The following is a 19,337-nucleotide window of genomic DNA, read 5'->3' as shown; positions in this document are numbered from 1 at the left end:
ATAAGAAACGTCTGTTAAGCTACTGTTGATGTAAGTATTTTGCTTATTTACCTATCCGTGTGTCAACTCGTGAAGATCCGGGGTAAAATTGGTCTTCAGTAACCCATGCTTGTCGTTAGAGGCGACTAACGGGATCGGGTGGTCAGGCTTGTTGACTTTGTTCACACATGTCATCGTATCCCAATTGCGTAGATCGATGCTCAATATGTTGATCACAGGACTGTCTGGTCCAGCCCCGATTACTTACAGCCCGCTGCCACGCATCTTGAATATTGCTGAGAGCTGCCCTAACCAACAAACATACAACCTATTTCAATTTACTGTAATGTCATCTGTCCATTTAAATGTATGGTTCCGAATCATTAAAGGGACATGGTCGCTTTGCTGCGACAACGACAACGACAACGCGATAATGCGACAAGGGGACAGTGATATGCAAATCAGTCTCTAGTTTGCATTTTTCGAGTTCTCATGCGGTTTGAGAGGTTTGCGTTTTGGGCGAGCACAATTAACTTTCTTTCTGGAGTCATACTGAGGTCATTTAAGTCATTTTGGGCGAGAGTTTGTTAGTACCATGTCTAGTGTGTGTTGCTATTAAATTCTAAACTGGTTATTCTAAACTGAAAGTCAATAACACTCAGTAAAGCACTCTAAAAGGAATATTCTGTTACAAACCAAATTTATTGTGCTAATTATTTATTATTTAACTTCCACATATAAACGCCATTAGGCGACATCTGTTGAAATTGGAAGTAAAATTAGGAAAATATCTGCAAACAAAACAAATATAACCCTATGTTTACATCTGCTGAAATGTGATTGTTGACATTTGGAAGAGTAATTATTTGCATATACTAATCATCTGTAAAATGTGGGTAATAATACAATTTGAACCTTACTTAATAAATCCAAAAATGTGAACTCTCATACATATTATATCATACATATTAAATAACACTTGTGCAAAGGTAGGGATTAGTAATGTATGACAGATGCTGGATAATTTAATAACATTATTATATCATCCCAAAAACTATGGTGGCTGATTTGGGCCATCGCTTTGTCGCCCTGCAAAATGTAGGCGAAATCGCAACAAAGCGATAGTACGACACGATATTACGATATGGCAACACGATACGATATGGCGACAGCCAAAAACGAAATAGCGATAACAGGACGCGATATCGTGATAGCACAACGCGAAATTGCGATAAAATTGAGCGAATGCGATATGGCGATACATCGACATTGCAATATGACGATATTGGTCAGTTACCATTTGTGAAATGTAGAGAAGCGGGTACGTTGATCATTCTTGGGATCTAATAGCAAGATAGCGGGAAGTACAAGGTACAAGGTCTGCCTAAACGCACTGCTTCTCCTGTGGTTCTAGATACCCTGGGTCTACTGCCAATTCAAGGGTATGTAGAAAAATCTTGTTTGGTACAATCTGCCGTCTAAACGATGCCTATGTTGTTAAGCAATTACTAGTATTTCTTCATCGTCTATTTGAATCCAGATGTATGACCATCATAGGTAAATCCCCGTCACCTATCCTTTACATGGTTAAGCTCGTAAACAAATATGGCTTGTTTGACGTTGTTAATACATATATCACAACATGTGTTGTATGCTCCAAAGCAAAATGGAATGATGTTGTCAAATCCAAAATTTGTGATTCTTATGAGAGTTTGTTGTGTCACCAGATTGCAGCAAGAGAGGCTCTCTCTAGATATTGTCTTATCTGGGAGCCTTGTAAAACAATCAGACTGTGGGAACTAGCTTTGATTAATAAGCATAAATGTTAAAACATCTCTCATATTATTTATGTTGGATTACAAGGGGGTAAGCGCAGTAGTTGGAACAGTGAAGCAAGTGCACGTGCGGTTCGTGATGAGCGTTAACTTAGACCAATACAAATTGTTCTCGGTGTTTCATTTAATGTGCATACACCCTTGTAATACAAACCAATAATAGCGATTTGACTCTATGATCGTTTGTTAAACAACTGTTATCATAAGTTGAATAAAATTCTAGGATTTAAATGTTCAGTTGGCAAGGTAAAATTATGAGGATTCGCAATCTTAATTTCACTTTATTCGATTTACTTTGTTCTTTAAAGTGAAATTCATCGGTACGTTTTCAATGCAAACATACTATAATTAAGCTTAGAGTATGTCCGGTTGGCCACGGAAGCTAACATGGTGGATGATACTTCAGACTGACCATACATGTATTGTACATACGACAGAAGGATGCCTGGCAGGGAGTATATAATGAAGAATTCTTGTTTTCAACTGGACAAGACAACGACAAGGCAGGTAGACCAACAAACCCCTCTGGGATGCTACCTGGCCGTTGCTGCACTATCATGTAATTGTACATTTGACACCAAATACAATGTTGTGGACCAACTGATGGCCTTCTGTGTTCGTGGAGACAGATATCCCAACTATACAGCCCCGGGATACAATCATATTACACATGATTTGATTAAGGCATTTGATACAAAATTAGGTCCAATTCATTTATTTTGATCAGAAATGAAATTGAAGTTTGGTAACAATTTATTTGCAGTCTGTGGGGAATACACACAAACAGAAGTGAGTGAGTGAGTTGAGTTTTAAGCCGCACTCAGCAATATTCCAGCTATATGGCGGCGGTTTGTAAATAATCGAGTCTGGGCCAGACAACCCAGTGATTAACAGCATGAGCATCGATCTACGCAATTGGGAACCGATGACATTTGTCAACCAAGCCAGCGAGCCTGACCACCCGATCCCGTTAGTCGCCTCTTACTACAAGCATGGGTTAAAGTTCATTCTAGCCCACGGGTCAGGGGTACTACACAAACAGGAAATCTTATGCCCGCATATGGGACCATTACTACTTCACCAATCTGATTGTTACATTCTCAGCCCGGATTGTATGAACTTCCACTGGCGACCACACAGTACCAGCATTGGTTAAAGAATTCTGATTCAACAACAGGAACAATCAATTTATTTTGGTCACCATTACTACTTCACCAATCTGATTGTTACACAGTTCTCAAATAATGATTGCTGTGATTGTATGAACCACCACATCAATACCTGGTGTAGCTAGCTACCCATCGCACGGATACGTAGCATCAGCCAGTCACCTCCTCATATTGGCAATCAATCCTCAAGGTATCATTACCGAAACGTAGATGTTAAATTGTATATGAACAAAAAGTGCTATCTACAGCGTCGTACGTTTTCTCATAGGATCTGGCATTATAATATCAATTTCTGTCGCTTTCATTGTCTTTAATTTTCCTGTGTATTTATTCTTCACCAAGACACTATAATGTTCATAGACTGGAACTTACTTTTCCAACCAAACGCATGTACTTCCTCATATAAGTTGAACGGTCGCCAGTTTTAGCAAAGGGCGGTGGGGTAGCCTAGTGGATCGCTCGTCACGCCGAAGATCCGGGTTTGATTCCCACATGGGTACAATGTGTGAAGCCCATTTCCGGTGCCTCCCGCCCTGATATTGCTGGAATATTGCTAAAAGCGGCGTAAAACCATACTCGCTCACTCACCGATCGTCAGTATATGGAGGGTGTATTAATCAATATCTCTGTCTATGTGTAATACAACTACTCCCAGCTAGTTATTAAGCTACATACTTTGCATAACAAACTGAGTTATTTTGCTTTCAACATCCAACGTTGTACAAACCGTACAACGGCGTAGTAACAATGATACGCATTTTAAATCAGGTCTCGCTTTTTGACACTTTTCTGCGAACACATATGTTTGTTTTGCAAATGTTAAAAATATTAGTCCTGACAGTTTGGGATAGTGCTCACATTATCAACCACTTCGGTTCTCTGTCTGGCATGGGCGGTGAAGTACATGTAGCTTATATAATTAGCGGTTAAAGCGTTCGGTAGTCACGCCGAAAACCAGGGTTCGATTTCCCACATGGGCGCAATGTGAGAAACCCATTTCTGGTATCCCTCGTCGTGATCTTGCTGGAATATTGCTAAAAGCGGCGTAAAACTATTGACTCACTCACTTTGTCTGACACAGATTCGATTGCTTTTAGGAATCGAGGGACTGTTTTTAGACATTAGAAATATGAGACAGTATTTTAAAAACAGTTAATAACACCAGATAGACAGAAACACATTTAAAACACTACTTGTCTTCCTGTGGGATACAAATATATTGTTTCAAGTAGGCCGAGTATACCAAGGCCATCCGTTGATATAGGGAGGGCAGGTAACCCCGAGTCTCTACTGTAGATGGCGCACTGCTCGTAGGCCTCACACGGACTTCCGGACCAATCGTAGGAGATGCCAACAACCCAGTCAGTCCCGCAGTCAGCGTACGATATTGTCACAGATGTCTGGTCATGGAACAGGATGGGTGCTGGAATATGCTTGTCTGTGTCGTAGCATTTCTCCGAACTCTCACTCGAACAGCAGAACTGAAAGCATTTGCGGTTATGTACAAATTCATGTCATAGTCGCTAGTGTAGTCGCAATTAAAATGCAATCGTTAATCCAGTAGGTCTTGTCAATATACAAATTGAATTGATGTTCTCTAAACATGTCCACCGTTCATTTCCTTATGTACATGAAACATGTCTAAATTTCTTTATGCTGAATATATATACTTTTAGCAAAAGAAAACGTCTCTATCCTGCTTAATACAAAAGTCTATTTTTAACATCTTTTGGGATGAATATACCTCAAACTACACAAGAAGTGATTTCAGGGAAAATGTCTAAAATTATAGTCTATTATTGAGTGATTATGTATAATCCTTGAAAATTTCAGTGGTTATGTATAATCACTGAGTGAATCAGACATTATACATCACTGAAAATTTCAGTGATTACACATAATCCCTGGTTTTACATATTCACTGTAACATATATATGTACCATGAACTTTAGTGTTTTCGGCGTCCAAATGGAATGCCCAGAATCAAAATTAATATAATTAGTTCTAAAAACAACTGGCATACCTGTGTTATTCATTTGCTCATGTCAGAGCAAGATATCCCTGTGATCTCTGACTGAATCAAATGTAATCATACAATCCAGTTATATGGTATAACTAGCGATATAGATGATTTTTTTAAAAATACACAAATCACTTTGGAACCGATATTTGATATTCTGAAGGGGGAATTTTGTATAGAAATTGGATATTCTTTCAACAACATTTGAAAAAAACACATACTGTTTCAGTTAAAATAATGAGCTTAAATATTGTTTTGGGCAAAAGATTGAACAATGTTTTTATTGTGGCCTGTAATCTAATTTTGTCCTAAGCATAATATGTGATATATGAAATGTATGAAAAATTGAATGCATTTTGAAATTTTCTTGGACCGTTTATAATGGTTGGTTGGTTGTTTTACGCTGCTACCAGCAATATTCATACTATATAGCACCGGTCTGTAAATAATCGAGTCTGGACCAGACAATCCAGTGATCAACAACATTAGCATCGATCTATGCAATTGAGATACGATGACATGTGTAAACCAAGTCAGCGAGCCTGATAACCCGATCCCGTTAGTCGCCTCTTACGACAAGCATGGAAGGCTACAGATCAATTTTAACCCGGACCTTCACATTCGTTAATAATGGTGTGGTTACATACCACAAATCCAGACCTTGATCGCACCACAATGATCTGGTTATACTGTATCCGCATCAACTTGGTTGCGTTCCTGACAAAAGTTATTCCATTTGGATATGGACCCTCGAATTCCACGTCTTTATCACCGTAGGCGATGTTTAGTGCTCCCAACACTAATCTGGCTGACACGGGTTGCTTGCATCGTGGATGATCTCTGTAAGTATCATATTTGACATGGTTGGATACATGATCCAAAAGCAAAAGTAGATACACTCAAATATATTGACTTCATATTCGTCATGTTTGGACATTTAAGTGTACGGATGGTACTGTATAATAACTCCATTATATCTATCGTAAACTAAGTTGTAGGATAACGTTACCTAACATTCTTACAGTGAGTGAGTGAGTTTAGTTTTACGCCGCACTCAGCAATATTCCAGCTATATGGCGGCGGTCTGTAAATAATCGAGTCTGGACCAGACAATCCAGTGATCAACAGCATGAGCATCGATCTGCGTAATTGGGACACGATGACATGTGTCAACCAAGTCAGCGAGCCTGACCACCCGATCCCGTTAGTCGCCTTTTATGACAAGAATGGGTTGCCGAAGACCTATTCTAACCCGTATCTTCACGGGTCCATTCTTACACAATGTCTGTTTCAGTGTAATTAAAGCTTAACAAGAAGATGCATCAGGCCGCCCAGGCGACAACTGCAATATGTGTATTCATCTCTGGAATCTCTCACAGACCCTATCCCATATGCTTCCTCCTGGCTCTTCCTGTAATGCAAAAGCACTAAGATTGTACTCAACCTCACTTGGACACTTTCTCAATGTAAATAGAGTTATGGATTTCTATCAAAATTATATATTTCAGAGACCCAGCGTTAGTCTAATTCAAGTCTTAAGCAACTTGTGTCAGGCAATTCTGCCAACATCTATGACACATATGTGCAGCCTTGCTGCCTTTGGCGCGACACATCTGTTTGACATCTATATCACCAACCACTGCAACCCAAGTCCGTATCTGTGGATCTTTAGTGAGTGAGAGAGTTTAGTTTTATACCGCATTCAACAATATTCCAGCTATATGGCGGCGGTCTGTAAATAATCGAGTTTGGACCAGACAACACAGTGATCAACAGCATGAGCATCAATCTGCGCAATTAGAACCGATGACATGTGTCAACCAAGCCAGCGAGCCTGACAACCCGATCCCGTTAGTCACCTCTAACCCGATCCCGTTAGTCTACACAAACAGGAATATCAACAATACCGGAAAGTATGGTCACCATTACTCAATTTGATTGTTACACAGTTCTCAAATAATGATTGCTGTGATTGTATGAACCACCACTGGCGACCACCTCAGTACCAGCATGGCTTACTGAAGGTTCATTCTGGCCCAGACCTTCAGGGGTCTACACAAACAGGAATATCAACAATACCGGAAAGTATGGTCACCATTACTACTTCACCAATCTGATTGTTACACAGTTCTCAAATAATGATTGCTGTGATTGTATGAACCACCACTGGCGACCACAGAGTACCAGCATGGGTTACTGAAGGTTCATTCTAACCCGGACCTTCACGGGTTGTGGATCTTTAGTAGGAACTAGATCTATAGTAGATCTACCACTTAAGTACAGAATGTCAGTGCAAAGTAATACCCAATCTTGACTATCCTCAGAAACACATTCTGTTTGGTATAAAGAGATAATGATATGAATGGATAACTGAAAATTAGTGATGACACTAGGTGTTCCCGAAGAATGTTAACTGCAGTCCTGTGCCAAGGGTGTCATGTTTGGCTGTTCTATTGACTACTGTTGTTTAAGTGTAGTACGTGATAAGACATATGTGCTAATGCTATGTTATAATGTTTCCTTCATGAAATGTGAGTGAATGAGAAAGTGAGTTTCGTTTTACTCCGCTTTTAACACCTTAGTGTAACTCTTAGCAATCTGCATATTCTAAAAACCATAATTTGAGAGGTACATATGTAGAGTAGTTGCAATAGTGGGTGAGTGAGTGAGTGAGGATGGTTCACGCCGCTTTTAGCAATATTCCAGCAATAACACGGCGGGGAACACTAGAAATGGGCTTCACACATTGTACCCATGTGGGGAATCGAACCTGGGTCTTCAGCGTGACGAGCGAACGCTTTAACCACTAGGCTATCCCGCCGCTCACTTCATGAAGAGCAGGGGACAGTAACAACATAGGTTGACGGGTAAAACCCTGTTAACACTGAAGCCAGAATATATCGCCCCCAGGTTAACTGGCCCGGGACGCTGTGACATGTTACCAGATACCGTAAATTGCTGCGTATCGTATGGAATCCTGGAAGGGACATTGTCGCGATGTCGCGTGTCGCGTTTTGGTTTATTTTGCCTCAGTTTTACTTGTTTTGAGAGGGCGACAATGCGACAACGCGACAATGTCCCTTCTCGGATTCCATAGTATCGTGGGTTTTATAAACTCTTACTGCCCATACGGAGACTGCGGATCAACCAGGTCCGTTGTTACAGCCATAAAAGCGCCAGTCAGTCTTCCGTTTGGAACTACACCATAGTCGAAACTCTGGCTCCACCTGAAGTCGGCTGCTTGGCCGGCATACGCAGGTACCGTTATCGGTCCCATCTACAATAATAAACAGAACTCTCATTTAAAGACGTACGGATTACATGAAAACTGCACATATATTTCAAGTTCTATGTCGTACGTTGAGAAGGCAATTCTCAAGCAAATTGACATAGCTTGGCGTCTAATCTAGCACAGATTAAAAAAGAACTTGTCAGATCCAATGAGGTAAGTGATGTACTGAGAGTTATTGATGTACTGAATATAAAACGTCAGTGCAAAAGAAAATCCGCAAAATTAGTTTTGTCTAACAGGGAAAAATAGCTGTAAAAACGATATGAATAGACCACTGAAATAACTGGTGACACCGGGTGTTCCGGAAAGGTTGAGCATGTCCGGCCCTACCGACGTAACGTCTTGAGCAACGGTAAACAGAAAAAGGAAAAAGAAAACGTTTGTTTATAATTTGACAAATCACACAGGCCACAGGGTATAAACTAAAAACTCTTACGTTACCTTAATGCTTACACTCGAAAAATTAAATTTGTGATTGTTTAGATTGTATTTAAAATCTGTTATGCACTAAAGAGAATATCCATGTGTACAGCTCGCATGCCCTCTGTATGGGAATGCATTCGCGACACCTTTGCTCACCAAGAATGGGAGATATACTGACGAGATTCATCGCTGGGCAGTCATCAAGTGAGTGAGTGACGTCCGTTTTACGCCGCTTTTATCAATGTTCCCACAATATCACGGCAAGGGGAGGCCAGAAATGCGCTTCATACACTGTACCCAGTTTACGAAACGCACCCGGATCTTCGGCGTTAAGCCATTTAGCTTGAATATTTGCTGAGTGCGGGGTAAAACTAAACTCACTCATTCTTCGGCGTGACGAATTAAAACTTTACCCACCAGGCTACGCCACCGTTTCCTCAACAATCTAACGTCAGCGACACTTAGATGAAGGATGAGCAAAAAATGTGAAACAGTGTGAATAATTTTGCATTGGTGCGTTTGTACAATGTTCATAGCAAAATGTGAATGTACAATTAGAATGTTTCAGTGACCTGTACGATTCCAAAAGGCATGCTGCTGCTTGTTTCGTTGAGAGTCTTGGATCTGTAGAGACTTCTGATGTTGGACATCATGACTATGAAATCATAGCCATAGTTGTAATCTGACTTTAGATTGCCCGACCCTGAAATATGGAATATGAATAATATATTATATATGATAACATGGAAATATTGTTTTGACAATGCGATGCCGACATGTATGATGGACCAGATTACCTATAGGATTCCGTACAAACGTTTTCTTCAGAAACATTTCTTAGATCAAATTGTTTACCATTTGTTTTTTCTGGTAACATGCGTCTTAACGAAGGGGGAGAGACACGTCATTAGAACAGCACGTCTGTTGGCCCTGAACTAGAATTGTTAGTTAACTCATTAAGCCCGAGAGCCACCTCACTACTCAACACCTGGAACCCTTCGCTGATTGCTCACTCGCTGTGCCGAGACTAATTAGTGCTAATCACACCTGATTTCCCTGGCAGGTTTCGGGGATGACAGGAAACTGTCTAGTCGTACAAACAAGTCCTGATTGTGTCGTAAAGATAAATGTTGAAAGAAAGCAGGTGTGAATACATATCGTGTATTGCTCAGTTTTATGTAATTTTATTGAAAGTTTCTGTTGTAGATCTTTGGCGGCTTGTACATTTATATTTTGTCACAATATGCATGTATTCTTTGTATGTAAGAGATGAGACACACATAAACAAATTCCCTCTTTCATATCATTGTGTGAGGTTTAATTTACAAAACATCTATGACAATGACATAAAGAAGAATTTACTTACATACTTTATAATCTTCGACGAAAATTGCGTTTTGCCTATACATTTCTAGTGTATACGAATTATTTTAATGAAAGTACTAAATAACGCTAGTCGGTGACTAACATACAACACATTCATCGATTGGCACTTTGTTTCATCTAGATTTAATGCAGAAAACATACGTGACCATACCAACATACATATAAAAAATGTATACTACATATTCCTTGCATAGACATAAAACAAATAGTCACGTGATAGGGCGTCATCAAATTTCCCGAATAGAACGTTCTGTATCTCAACTGTTCAATATAGTGGCTGGTCATATGTTATCTGTGACCAATCGTATCATGAGATACCTGTCACAAAGAAAAGGACAGGTGATGGGGCGCGGGCGAAGTTTCTGAAGAGCACGTTTGGTCACTCAACAGCTGGGGTAGAGATTGATTATTGGCTATATCGTTGACCAGTCGATATGCTGGGTTTCGGCTTTATCAACTCTAGCTATCATGTAACAGTTTGTGTCTTGTAAACATACACACTGGTAACGATTATCAAATATACACATAAGACAAATAGGAGTAGATAGACACTTTGGCGAGTTTATTTGTCCTCATTCTAGTGTTTTCCGATAATTAAAACAGAGCGATTGAAATCCAACCATTGAGTAGAGATAGTATATATTTTCATATACATTTTACGCACACAACTAGTACATAAAACATAATGGTTTGCTGTACATGTAAATATAATCTTCACCTTGATAGGAATGAATATCCAAACTAAAGTACACGTATTGCGGAATTCACGAAGTGACACTATGTTGAATCATTATAGTGTATAAACTTGCAGTTGACACCCCACCCCCACCCCAACATTTATGAAGGTGGGTGTGCCTATATTTATACTGAATGCAAACGAGGTTCATAAGATTACAGATGTACATGCATGCATAAACATTACAGAGAGGGGCGTGACACCATAAAGCAAGTTGTCCAATGATATAACAGCACATCTGTTTATTTTACACTTGTCACGGGACAAACCTTTGAACAAGGGTGTAACTACATATGCATTCTACCGGAGGCTGTTATTTCAAGGTCGAAAGAGGTGTTCAATTATCTCATTACTGTAATCTGATTGAATGATTACACGCATGTGTATCGATACCGTAGCTGATATACTATTCAGCTTTTATTGACGATGGATCAACATGGAGACTGAGTTCATTGATACAAACGTGATAATTACACGATGCAAAGGCGCGATTTGATAATTACAGAGATCAAATTCAGTAAGCAAATGTTTTCTACACAGCTTGGATGCTCATATGAAACATGACAATTACATAGAAACAAACTGTGTTTGAATTCTTCGCAACAGATTTCTGATTCAAATCAACCAGTGAAACTTTCAACATCTTGAACATTATAACGTTTCTTTGAAGGCATTTTAGAAGTGCTTGAATGATACGTTTCGGTGTAGGTACTAACACCGTTATCAAGCAAGTGATACAACAACTGAAGCAAGGAGAATATATACAGAGCTGCATAGTGAGTATATACAATTAACAAGGTTGATGTACATTGGGTAGTCTGCTCCAGAAACACCGTCCACTACAACACCACCCAACACATTGCCCGTCTCCTCGCCCCCCCTTGGTAAATCAGCCACATCCTTTGTCTCCGACTCCGCCGAATTCTGCACCAAGATCAGTTCAATCACCCAGCCTGGCAAACTAATTAGCTATGACGTCGTAGACCTTTTTACCAATGTACCCAGAGAGGAAGCCCTTACCATCATTCGGAAAAGACTCCAAGACCTCCACCCTGACCTAGACACCCACCTCAGCATCGACAGTATAATCCGCCTCATCAACTCCTGCATCAGCTCAACCTACTGTACCTGGTCAGATAAGATTTACCCAGCAAAGCCATGGGCTACCCATGGGTTCTCCTCTCCCCTATCATCACTGAGATATACATGACGGAACTAGAGAAGACAAGGCCTCTGCTGACATCACCCATTGCACCAATTTGCTGGTATAGAAAAGTAGATGACACCTTTGTAGTTCTCAACACCAACGACAACCCTGAACACCTCCTCAACCACCTGAATTCCCAACATCCCCGTATGCAGTTCACAATGGAAGAAGAATCTGACAACAAGCTCCCTTTCCTCGACGTCCTAGTAAAGAAAGAAGACAACAAGCTCTCCACTACTGTCTACAGGTAACCCACCCATACCGACCAATACCTTCACTTTACCTCCAACCACCCGCTACAGGTTAAGAAAGGCATCATATCCACTCTCACCCGGAGAGCTAAGAACATCTGCTCGACAACGGAAGCCCTAGAAACCGAACTTAACCACATCCGCCATGTCTTCGTCCATTATAACCAGTACTTATCATCACAACCACCCTCAAAGTGGACTTTATTACACAAAACATAGGGGTAGAGTGAGCTGTATTTCTAATGTATTGAGTAACATATCAAGATGAATCCGTCTTTGTAATTTAAGGTCCTGTGAAGATCCGGGTTGGAATTGATCTTCAGCAATCTTACTTTCGTAAACACTTGCGGAACTATCTTGAATACGACTGTATCTTCTCAGGAGTGAATATCACTTTCACTACCGACGTCAAGTATTTCGAGAACATTCCGAGGGTGTTATGCAACGCATGATATCCGTACTTGGAAGACAATGTGATAACAACATACTTAATTATGCTCTTCACTAGGCTAGATAAAAGTGAGTGAGTATGGTTTTACGCCGCGTTAAGCAATATCCCAATATTACGGCTGGGGACACCAGAAATGTACCTATAATACCCATTTGGGGAATTAAACCCGGGTCGTCAGCGTGGCGAGCGAACACTTTAACCATTAGGCTACCCCACCGCCCCGGGCTAGGTGGAAGAAAGAATCGCGATGTGTATGCACGTGTATACGTGTTTTCTTGTATTAAGGAGGACTTTTAGGCACTTACCCGTGAAGGTCCGGGTTAGAATGAACCTTCAGTAACCCATGCTTGTCATAAGAGGCGACTAACGGGATCGGGTGGTCAGATTCGCTGACTTGGTTGACACATGTCATCGGTTCCCAATTGCGCAGATCGATGCTCATGCTGTAGATCACTGGATTGTCTGGTCCAGACTCGATTATTTCCAGACCGCCGCCACATAGCTAGAATATTGCTGAGTGCGGCGTAAAACTAAACTCATTCACTCACTTTTAGTCACTGTAATATAGCCAATCCCTTAAGATACAATGCTTCAATTTGACATGAATACTAAACACACACACATTATCACTCACTCCAGCTCGCCCGTCATGTTTAGCTTATTATCAAAAAACTATGTACACACAAACGGTGTTGAAAAAGTGAGTGAGTGAGTATGGTTTTACGCCGGTTTTTACATCACGGCGGGGGGACACCAGAATTCAGCTACTAATACGATTTCGAATTTAGTTTGAATTCGATCAAATGACTATAGTAGATGGTTTGCTTCAAATATCAACGCTGCATCTCTAAGAGCACTTGAACATACATACACGCACGCAGGCACGCGCCTACATATACTCTGTAAGCTGAAACAATACCAACCAATAGTTATGTTACTGCCTTTTGTTGCGTATTGCGGATCTGATTAAATCAACTTTCCTTAATTACATACAACTTTCAGTCCTACCTACACAAACTTGAGGCCCACAAGGTGAATGCAAAGAGTCCCTTTACTATGAATGAATGTGTTACAGACATACCTGATCATGCACTTAGTTTTATGAGACTAATCACCCGTTGAAATGCGTTTTGCGTTCATTCATTAGCTGTTTTCAGAAATATCTACCAAAGTAAAACCGACATAAAGTCAATAACAATATGAACAGAACAAAAAACACATTTAGGGCACGTCAATAATTTACATGAAGAAGAAAATATTTTTTACTAAAATATTGACAGTTGTCAAGTTTATCTGGACCTATTTATCTTGAGTTTATTAATAATGTATTTTCACAACAGTTTAACGAGAAATTCAAGCCGTCTCAAGTGGCATATAGGCTATATCGAGTTGGGACAAGTTCGATTTGTCTCTTATATCTGGTCGTGTTTGATACCTTTATCGTCAGAAGAAAATCGATTTTTACATATTCGAAACCCGTTTCATAAATATACAAAATTGCTTCTTGGCATTTCAAAGATCGTCTAGGATGTTAGAGAATTATTCTCGTCAGTTCATTATCAGATCACTCTAAGAACTTCAACATTTTGTTTGTTTGATTAAGCGCTTGTCAGTTTATTTATTCAGTATGGAAAAAATATTCTCACATAGCGCAGCTAGTTTGCAGCCTTTCCTCCCATCCTTATTATTATTGCTGCTTTAGGGGAAGTGGCGTAGCCTAGTGGGTGACTCGTACCGCCGATCCGTGAAGACCCGGGTTCGATTCCCCAAGTGGGTACATTGTGTGAAGCCCATTTCTTGTGTCCCCCGCCGTGATACTGCTGGAATTTGGGTAAAAACATACCCACTCACTCACTCACTATTGCAGCTTTGGCATGATATGAGAGAACTACTGTACATATGTTCCTCTCAAACTTCCTGGTTTTTGGAATATGCAAATTGTGAAGCGTTACATTGAGGGAGAATATCACAGTAGTGTGAATTATAAAAAGAATTGGCTTTTTACACAGTAATATATGTATAAGTATTTTTTTTACGATATCTACGATGTATTTTGTAAAGACACAACATCTAAAATCATCAATTTTAATATCATAGACATAGATATTGTCGTTTTATTCTGTTGAATATGACCATAGAAATGAATGAGTGCTTGTGGTTTTACGCCGCTTTTAGCGATATTTTAGCAATTTAACGGCGGGGATCACCAGAAATGGGCTTCTCACGTTGTATCCATGTGGGGAATCGAACCCTGGCCTTCGGCGTGACGAGAGAACGCTAAATCCAATAGGTTGACCCTCTGCCGCGTGCCAGACAAAGAACCGGTGGTTGATATTGTGAGTACTATCCCAAACTGTCCTCCGCACTATTAGTTTTGACATTCGGAGAAAAAAACAACATCTGTGTACGCAGAAAGACATTTAACTGTGACAAAGCGAGACACCACTTGACTGAAATAACGTTTCTTCGTAAAGACGCCGTTTTACCTTTTTGCTGTTGAACTTGACAATAGAAATGCGTGAGTGAGTATGGTTTTACCCCGCTTTTAGCAATATTCCACCAATATAACGGCTAGGGCCACCAGAAGTGGGCTTGACATATTTTACCAATGTGAGGAATCGAACCCGGGCCTTCAGCAGCCTGACTAGCGAACGCTTTAACCACTAGGCTACCCCACTGCCCACAATAAAAATGAATTAGCTGTGATGAAAATAATACCTTGATACCATATGATACCATACGTAACCATGTGCGACAGCGGGTAGATCATGCCATTCCAAGATTCCTGGTCTATAGGTGGAATACTACTGAAAATGTCAGGACAAAATATCTTTTAATAAATAACAATTACAAATATGTTAAATTAAAAATACAGAAGATAACAAAGTATCTTAGTTGTTTGTAAGGGTTTAAATTATGCCTTTGTACGTCATACTTAAACATTATTGTAAACTGTCTCATCTTGAAGCATTCAGTTTACCTCTCAGGTGAAAAGTGTGTGGCCTCAGGAAATGACACTTGGATCAGTCCAATGGGGTGTCTTATCTGGGAGTAGAGGTATTCGCCAAAGAGCCAACATATTGCCGAAAAGTTGTACAACGACTCTACAATTCAAGAATATGAGAAAGAAAACAGAGACTGAATTCATTTTTGGTTATGCATTGACATATCACATGTTTCCGAAAAACTGACACATTCTTCCGCTTATCAATATGTCAAATGTCGTCCTTGAATAAATATCAACCTGTGAAGATCAGGGTTAGAACTGGTCTTCAGCAACCCAGGTTTGTAGAAGGCGACGAACGGGATCGGGTGGTGCGGCACGATGTGAAGATCGATGCTCATGCTGTTGATCACTTTATTGTCTGGTCCAGACATACCGCCGCCACATAGCTGGAATATTGCTGAGTGTGGCGTTAAACAACAAACCAACTTGAATAAATATCAACAATGCAGAGAATTTTTGTATTTTTTAGGACAATTGCCAATGATTGTAGAGATAAGAGGGTTTGCAGAACCAACTTGAATAAACATCAACAATACAGAGAAGTTTTGTCCATTTTAGGACAATTGTCAATAATTTTAGAGACAAGAGGGTTTGCAGATTATTTTCCTTTGTGTCTCCCACTTTAGTTTATTGGCTCATACGGCATATCTATTGTGCCATATGTATTGAACTGCATGACATTACTTTTGTTGTAGCCAACCTAAAACCTATCTTGAGCTTATCAAATATAAACATGCTCAAACACGTGTGATAGACCCTTCTGTTACTGAATGACCTGTCACAAAAAATCCTTTGGTTCCGACCCGTGAAGATCCGGGTTAGAATTGATCTTCAGCAACCCACGCTTGCCTTAAGAGGCGATTAACGGGATTGGGTGGTCAGACTCGCTGACCTGGTTGGCACATGTCATCGTATCCCAGTTGTGTAGATCGGTGCTAATGCTGTTGGTCACTGGATTGTCTGATCCAGACTCCGTTATTTACAGACCGCCGCCGGGGCGACGAACGGGATCGGGTGGTGCGGCACGCGGCACGCTGTGAAGATCGATGCTCATGCTGTTGATCACTTTATTGTCTGGTCCAGACAGACAGCCGCCATATAGCTGGTACATTGCTGAGTGCGGCGTCAAACAACAAACCAACCATCCAACCTTACTGAAGACCAACCTTTGGTTCCAATAATCTATACCAATGACCGATGACACAATCAATCTGACCACCCCATCCTTCAAGAATCTTACTCCTAGCGTAGGTTGCCTGGCACCAATTCAAACTCAGGATGTTCACGTGGTCACCATGAAAGAACTGGTACCATTTGAAGGGGCTGCCCAATTGATGTCGAAGCCTTTAAGATCATCCAGAGCAGTGGCAGACTGATACTCTTTAGGTTTAAGTATCCGGATGTCCTTATATTCAGCTGACCGATGGATCTCATTTGTACTGTTGGTAACCTGGTGATAAAAGGGGAACGAAAAGTGAATATAACATATGATCATAGTCTTCTATGACGTGATTGTATACATATAATGCAAAGTGTTTATCAATAACACTCTGGACCAGAACCGTATCTTGAATTATTATAAAGCACCTGTTGCTTGTTCCAGATGCCCGAAGTAAAATGTTTCGTCAATTACATTGCTTTTTAAAGGTTTAGTTTGTGCTTTCAGTTCATACAAAATATTGTTATTTTTCTTCAAACACCTTAAATATTCTCTTTGGTGCGTGAAATACTTTGAAAAATGCAAAATATTGCCATCTGTTAACAAGAATATATTTAGGAAGGCTAGTTGTTAAGCTCATCTGTACCGACCTTGGACATTGGGAAGGCCATGTCAGTCTGTCCGGAACACATCCACACGTCTCCGAATAAAACATCATCTATTGATACATTTCCTTCTGGGGAGAATGCAGTTATGTTGAAAGGTCCTGCATCATAAACTGCCGGTAGCTTAACTTGCCAAACACCACCAGTTCCATTCGTATATTTTATGATTCTTGTGTGAACAGATCCTTTTCCAGAGACATCAACAGTAACCGGATCTCCAATCTGTCTTCCATATCCCCATAGTAAGGCTCTCTGGGGCGCCCTCTGGAGGACCATGTGGTCCTGGTAATAGGAAGCATATTCCAGGCCAGCTGTCTCTGTAACGTAACATTTACACAATCAGCATGAACAATTACACGCATTTGCCTTTATATGTGGTCATGAAGCGACATCGCTATATCGCCTTCCGTTGTGACCTCGATAAAGCGATAAAGCGATATCACCAGAGGAGTAAGCACGGCCGCCAGAACAGAGAGCGATATCACGAGAGGAGTAAGCGCTAACACCAGAAGAGAAAGCGATATCACAAGACGAGAAGGCGATAGTAGGAGATGAGAAGGCGTAATTGAAGGCGAGATGTCCCTTCTCGGCCATCACAGGTCTCAGGCCCCCTCTCGGTACTATGTTTGCTGTTAAACGTCGCATTCAGCAATATTCCAGTTATATGGCGGCGGTATGTATTTTTTCGGGTCTGGACCAGACAATCCAGTGATTGCCAACCTGAGCATCGATCTACACAACTGGGAACCGATGATATGTGTCAACCAAGTCAGCGACCCTGACCACCCGATCCCGTTAGTCACCTCTTACTACAAGCATGGAGGAGCAATTCTAATGTGAAATTCGGAAGTACAATTACAGGCTTACGCGTTATAAAATTAGCTGCGAGGAAGAAAATTAACTTTACCTTCTAGAAGTATTAGCAATAACAACGTCGTCCATTTCGCGTCGCTGTGCAACCTGGTTTTATCTTCCATGTTAGTTTGTGGGAAACCGCCACATGTTTCGTCATAGGCGGCCTTGTTAACTATCTACACAACAGGTGGATGTGTTTGCTGGTATATTTATATTTTCTTAACTAAACACTGGTATATGTCTATATATTTAGGCTCTATTTATTGTCGGTAAATACTTTACCTTGAGTTAGATGAATCACATGTGCATTTAAGAATCTTTCTTTATAAATCATTTCACAATTTCATCATTACATAGGTTTAACGCCACAACTATATGGCGGCGGTCTGTAAATATTCGGACCAGACAATCCAGTGATCCATATCATTAGCCTCGATCAACGCATTTGGGACGCGCTGACATTTCTTACTGCCCAGAGACACCACAGAGATATACAAATAGATATTCCAATTAAGACCACATTCGTATATTCTGTGTCTACATTTCTCAATGTAACTTGGATAGGGTGGAGTGAGTGAGTGAGTTTAGTTTTACGCAGCTTTTAACAATATTCCAGCAATATCACGGCAGGGGACAGCAGAAATTGGCTTCACACATTGTACCCATGTGGGGAATCGAACCCGGGCCTTCGACGTGACGAGCGAACGCTTTAACCACTAGGCTACCCTACCGCCCGCGTTGAAACAGAATTCCATATTATCGACAAAAGTCGAACCCGGGTCTTCGGCGTGACGGGCGAACGCTTTAATCACTAGGCTATCCCACAGCCCCTTAAATATTGTGGATAATATAGCTTTAAGTTCACACGGGAAAGTCAAGTAGAATGACAGTGATATCAGTAA

At 40.6% G+C, this 19,337-nt stretch overlaps 1 protein-coding gene across 3 annotated transcripts; it reads right to left on the bottom strand.

Annotated features, from left to right (window-relative positions):
- Positions 1-4,151: 4,151 nt before the first annotated feature.
- Positions 4,152-18,623, bottom strand: LOC124270310 (sialate O-acetylesterase-like). 3 transcript variants are annotated; one of them, XM_046705351.1, is made up of 9 exons: positions 18,488-18,623; positions 17,566-17,897; positions 17,068-17,206; positions 15,730-15,853; positions 15,468-15,556; positions 9,291-9,421; positions 8,126-8,280; positions 5,651-5,843; positions 4,152-4,464 (listed from the first exon to the last, which is right to left on the bottom strand). In XM_046705351.1, exons 1-9 carry the CDS (start codon positions 18,555-18,557, stop codon positions 4,165-4,167), a joined length of 1,533 nt encoding a protein of 510 aa, XP_046561307.1. In that variant the 5' UTR covers positions 18,558-18,623; the 3' UTR covers positions 4,152-4,164. The 3 variants fall into 3 exon arrangements, with proteins under 3 accessions (XP_046561307.1, XP_046561310.1, XP_046561309.1); XM_046705354.1 differs by having other exon boundaries at positions 8,135-8,280; XM_046705353.1 differs by having other exon boundaries at positions 15,468-15,553.
- Positions 18,624-19,337: the final 714 nt, after the last annotated feature.

Source organism: Haliotis rubra, unplaced genomic scaffold, assembly GCF_003918875.1.
Source record: "Haliotis rubra isolate DU_JTF1 unplaced genomic scaffold, ASM391887v1 Scf1507, whole genome shotgun sequence".
Lineage (NCBI taxonomy): Eukaryota > Metazoa > Mollusca > Gastropoda > Lepetellida > Haliotidae > Haliotis > Haliotis rubra.
Note: the sequence above shows the minus strand (reverse complement) of the source record. Positions and strands in the feature narration are given on the sequence as shown.

Bases quoted from the DNA above. Each gene is read 5' to 3' on its own strand.
- LOC124270310 (XM_046705351.1), bottom strand. From the start codon at position 18,557: ATGGAAGATAAAACCAGGTTGCACAGCGACGCGAAATGGACGACGTTG. The intron at 17,898-18,487 runs GTAAAGTTAATT...GTTACGTTACAG, and splicing joins ATTGCTAATACTTCTAGAAG to AGACAGCTGGCCTGGAATAT. The intron at 15,557-15,729 runs GTAAACTGAATG...TGACATTTTCAG, and splicing joins ACACACTTTTCACCTGAGAG to TAGTATTCCACCTATAGACC.